Source organism: Electrophorus electricus, chromosome 5 (genome assembly GCF_041902795.1).
Source record: "Electrophorus electricus isolate QZ-2024a chromosome 5, ASM4190279v1, whole genome shotgun sequence".
Classification (NCBI taxonomy): Eukaryota; Metazoa; Chordata; class Actinopteri; order Gymnotiformes; family Gymnotidae; genus Electrophorus; species Electrophorus electricus.
The window spans coordinates 30102166-30107165 of NC_137501.1; the positions used below are offsets into that span (position 1 = coordinate 30102166).

The window sequence follows — 5000 nt, forward strand, 5'->3', positions numbered from 1 at the left end:
TTCTTCTCCCTCTCCCGCTGCGTGCTGTTACTGTGACGCTCTGCCTCTATGAATTAATTCAGCCTACATCTGTTTTACTTTTGCAGCTAACGCAGTTTTAAAAACACGTCTAAGCTCTTTTGTAAGCCCGCTCAGACTCGACGGCGCACGCGAACGGGAGTGCCGTAACAGAGGCGGGTGCGTCGGTGCGTGTCGAAAGGTGGGGACGTGTGCGCCACCTTTGCCGGGCGCCGGCGGGGTTGCATCAGAGTGGGGGCGCCGAAAGTAGGGTGGGTTTATTCCTGGACCACCCAACATGAACATGGAGCAGGTGGTCTGTGTAAGAACTCTATCAGAAAGCTGTGCAGTCATGTGCCATGGGTGCTCTGGACTCTAATAACCAGCCACACACACACACACACACACACACACATCAGGGCTCAGATGGGCAGCTGGTCATTACTTGCAGGTGTACGTAGCGTTTCGACTGGCCCGTGGAACAGCCCAATGCTGCACTCTAGTTCTCTAGTTCTCGGTTTCTCTGTGTTCATTCTGTTTATCGCTCCATGTCTGTTTTAGGCAGCACTCGGCTTCTCGCTCTCTCTCTCTCTCTCTCTCTGTTTCACTCAGGTGCTGAAAAAAGTAAAAGTAGGTTATGCTTAATGCTCTTCTCTCCTGCACTCATTCTCTCTCTCTCTCTCTCTCTCTCTTTACATGTCTCATTGTTCTTTCTTTGATAAACATGCCTTGCAGTGTGACTGCAGTAGCTGCCTGTCATCGCTAATAGACAGACTGCTGGGACATAAATAACTGCCTGCTCTCAGTTCCTTCTGGCTGTTCTCTGTTTCGTATGTGCTCCGTGTTCTCCTGGTTGCGCGTGTGCTGTACAAACTGGTAGCCGGCATTAATGTCATTTAGCTAGAGAGCCGTACGTCTTCAGATGTGTGGTCTTGACCGAACGGACGTCTTCTAACTTTTAAAGTCTTCGATCCACAGATTTTCATTTTTATTTTCCTACCTTCAGAAAGAGGCTTTCAGAGTTGACCATAACACAATTCTCACGCTGGTTTGGAAATCTAATAATATTATAAAACATTTTATTAAATTGCACTTTGGCTGCCACAAATCAAAGTGGCAGTTCATTGAACGAGCACAGCAAACATCCCTCCTCGACCAGAACCTAGAACGCTGCGTGCTGTGAGTCAGCAACGACAAAGCTTTGGGCCTCGTAAACCCCGCCTCCCCCCTTTGCAGCCAATAAGAAAAGGCCTCTCCGTCAGAGGCGGCTGTTGCCTGGATGCACAGCGTAGGACATCGGCTCGCGTGTGCTGCGCGTGAAAATCCTGTGTTTCCCCACCGAGGTCGCCACGCGATCAGACGCACCTGCTTCCATCTCGCCATCACAGCGGGCGTGACACTTGACCCAACCGCGCCTCGAACTAGCCAATAAACATGCAGACGGTAATGGATGCGGCACCTGCGCCGCTCCCCTGCCAAGAGACCATCCACATCAGCTGCTGCCGTTTTTTAACCCTCTACTATGACTTGGGTTTGATTCCTCTGTTTCTCTCCCTTCCAAGCTTCACTCTTTCACCTGATGTCCAGGTGCTCCCCCAACTCACTCGCTCTACCCGCTAACACTGAAACGAACGTTCACTGTCTCCACTGGGACAGAATGCTATACTGTAAGCACTGAAATCCGATATCTGCAAATGGTGTTTTACTCAGACGGTGTGTAACAGAAATAATAACGTGTCTGCCTTTCATATTGCAAAATCGTTTTTTCAGGTGAAGCAGGAATAATAAGAATGTTTAAATATGACACTAATCACTCGTGCACAAATGTGTGCACATCCGCATGCTGTAGCATGTAATGAATTGTGTGCAACATGAACTAACAAGGTAACAACCATAAATTTTGATTTGAGGGGGCATTTAAAGAGATTTAAAGCTAAATGGGCTTAGAGAAAGTGCTGGACGGGGTTTTGTGCATTTGTGCAAAGTCGCATATCATGTGGAGGGTTTCAGCCCAAGTGTCAAACATAAAACCTCCAACCCTATTAACACATACACACCCACCCCACCACCAAACCACACACACACATTCTGTACTTCTTACGGCTCCCCTTGCCTTGTGCTACTATTGATGGCATATTCACAGTGCACTACCATAAAGCAATATCACCACCATCAATATGGTAATTCTCCCTGCCTCGCCGTAGCACCCGTAAAACCTCTATTTTGTGGCAAACTTTCCAGCTATAAAACTACAAGGGCCAAGGGAGTCCGCGCCCCGCCCTTAACGGGGCCATTAAGCCAGTGTAGCGGTTTTAACCGGGACCTAGGTGCTCCCTCTCCAGGGTCACCTTTCTGCCTCCATGAGCCTCGAGTCACCAGGCTGCTGCCAGGGACACCACGTCGACCCCCCCCCCCCCAACCTCCATTAGTTCAGGTCCGATGGCATCAGGCTACGTTGCTGTGGCTGCATTTCCTGTGATGTATGCTGTGTCCTCTGTGTGATTTATAATCCGACTGGTACCTTCTGGATCCATTACGTACCTCATACACTGCAGACAGCGGTGGTACTGGGGGGTAAACCAGCGAGTGTGTCAGTGAGCTCAGAGAGGAGGAACTTTCTCGTCGAAGGACGCTGTGTGTTTTCTTACCGTATCAGAGCTTATCAGTCAAAACATATCAAATGTACGTGTGCAAGCATGCAAACATACAAGTTTTCTAATGAGTTCATAGAGTAAACTTGGAGAGTTGGACCTTTTTTTAACATTCATTTAGCAGGCAAAATGAATTCTGTCAGTACCGTGGCTTGTCCAGTTGATATTCTTCTGCCAGTTTCTCCCTCAGTGAGGCTCCACTGTGGAGAGAGAGAGGGTAAATTTATTTAATTTATTTCGCTAGAAATACAGATGTGAGTACGAAGCAGGATTGGCACTGTGAAAATCGTGTCATCAAAGTCAAACTTTCTTTTGCACAATTAGGCCATGTGTAACCTTTGTCTCACGCTCTCTCGATCCCTCTCTCTGTCTCAGAACAAGATCATTCTGGACCCTCTGACGTTCAGCGAGGCGCGTTTTCGGCCCTCTCTGGAGGAACGTCTGGAGAGCATCATCAGCGGCGCCGCCCTCATGGCGGACTCCTCGTGCACGCGCGACGACCGGCGCGAGCGGATCGTGGCCGAGTGCAACGCCGTGCGCCAGGCCCTCCAGGACCTGCTCAGCGAGTACATGAACAACGTGAGTCCAGCGTTCCTCTGATGTTCCTCTGCCGTTCCTCTGATGTTCCTACAGCCCTCCTTCAGTGTTTCACTTAACTAGATTCCAAAAGTCTGAAGCGTGGACGAACATCTGACATATTATTCCCAGGGCCACGGTTATCAAGTGTTCCTCTTGAATTGTTCCGTTATAAGGCCTGATATTTAAACAGCGGATTTTCAAATGCACAGTTCTGCTCGGACATGCGGAATGTTTGTCTTGACGTGATACTGTGATGATGTTTTCGGTATTTGTCGGGTGCAAATATTTGGCCTCTTGCTGACTCCCTTGTCTCAGGCGTGACCTGGGGCTGTTGAAGACAAGCCGGGCTGAAGCTGTTTGGCTCCTTCTGAACCCGTGCTGCATTTACTGTTAAGGTCGCATGGAGTTCTGTCTGAAATTGCTTCTGAGAGGGCTAATATCATCGTCGCTGTGCGCTGGAGCTCTCTGTTTTTTTTATTCTAGTTACTCGTGTGACTTGCGATAATGCTGCATGCATGCGCTTACCAAGAGCAGCGCTTTGTATGAAAATACTAATGAATATTTAATAGAGAACTGAATTAATAATGAGTGAAATTAAGTTGGAGGCGGTTAAGTTTTATAGAAGTTGCGTCATTTCAGACTGGCTGCGGCTTGCTGCTTCTCAGCTGTTCTTGGGCGATTTTTAGGTGGAGTTTTGCTTAAGGTGAAGACTTGGGTGGAGAAGTTATTTCAGAGTGAATGGAAGTGCATGATGACGATGGCTAATGCATGTAAAATCGTTAACCCCATGATGGAGATGTGGCACCTTCCTGTTGTTTCAGTATTGATTAACATAAATTTGCATATTCATAGAGTGTCAGACAGGCTGTGTAATCGCTATGTGACTGTGTGGGTCACACGGTGTCTGTCTTCACTTTTACTTCCTGGTATTTTTATGGTCTTGCTGATTCAGACTGAGTGTTTAGAGTTTAAACTGAATGATCCAGTAGTGAGTGTGAGTGTGTGTGTGTGTGTCTGTGTTCAGTAGTGAGTGTGAGTGTGAGTGTGAGTGTGTGTGTGTGTGTGTGTGTGTGTGTGTGTGTTCGTGCATGTGTGTTGGTTTCCATTCTGAAGTCTACCTGGCTCATGTTGGTAAAGAGAATCAAAAATCTTTTCCCAGTCGCAATCGAGTGCCAGTTGGCAAGGTCAGGTCCCCCCCCCGTGAAGAGAAGAGAGGATATGTTAAATGCACCCTGTACTTCAGCGAGTGTCTCCTCAGAACCCACATGTACAGAAAACTGAATGTTTCTTCTGCCTTCCAGCCACATTTCCTTCAACAAGGAACCATTCTGCTTGGCTGAGACCGTTGTGTCTTGTGAAACAAATCCTTTTGCTTCGGCATGTAGCTCTGCGTTGGAAGCTGTATGGCGGTGCGTTTAAACGAGTGGCACCCGTAGACAGGGTGGGAGGTTGGTAGGGAGGGAGGGGCCGCGTTTAAACCAAACCCCCGCCAAGCCTCTGTTTGGAACAGCGGGCGTTTTAAACAACCAAGACGACGTAAAAAGCAAACAGGTACCTTCCCCAGTAACACTGGGACAAAAGCCTAACATCACAGCTCCCGCTGAGAGCACTTCCCAGTGTTCTCCCTACATTATACCCGCAGACAGACAATTCCCTCGCTCACTAGCTCAACTTGCCTGTTTGCTTAAACTTTCTCATTCTCTCTCACTCACTCACTCATTTCGTTAATGCCACTAGCGATACAGCTGCTCTGATGTGTGCAGTGAGTGACGC

The 5000-nt window shown here is 48.2% G+C and overlaps 1 protein-coding gene across 6 annotated transcripts in view; it reads left to right on the plus strand.

The window, feature by feature from the left end:
• Window positions 1-5000, plus strand: part of ctnna2 (catenin (cadherin-associated protein), alpha 2) — a 300745-nt gene that overhangs the window by 78815 nt on the left and 216930 nt on the right. For all 6 annotated transcript variants that reach the window (XM_081714771.1, XM_035529730.2, XM_035529729.2 and 3 more), the window contains exon 7: window positions 3024-3227. In XM_081714771.1, coding sequence (XP_081570897.1) covers window positions 3024-3227 — 204 coding nt within the window. The remainder of the gene's footprint in view (window positions 1-3023; window positions 3228-5000) is intronic.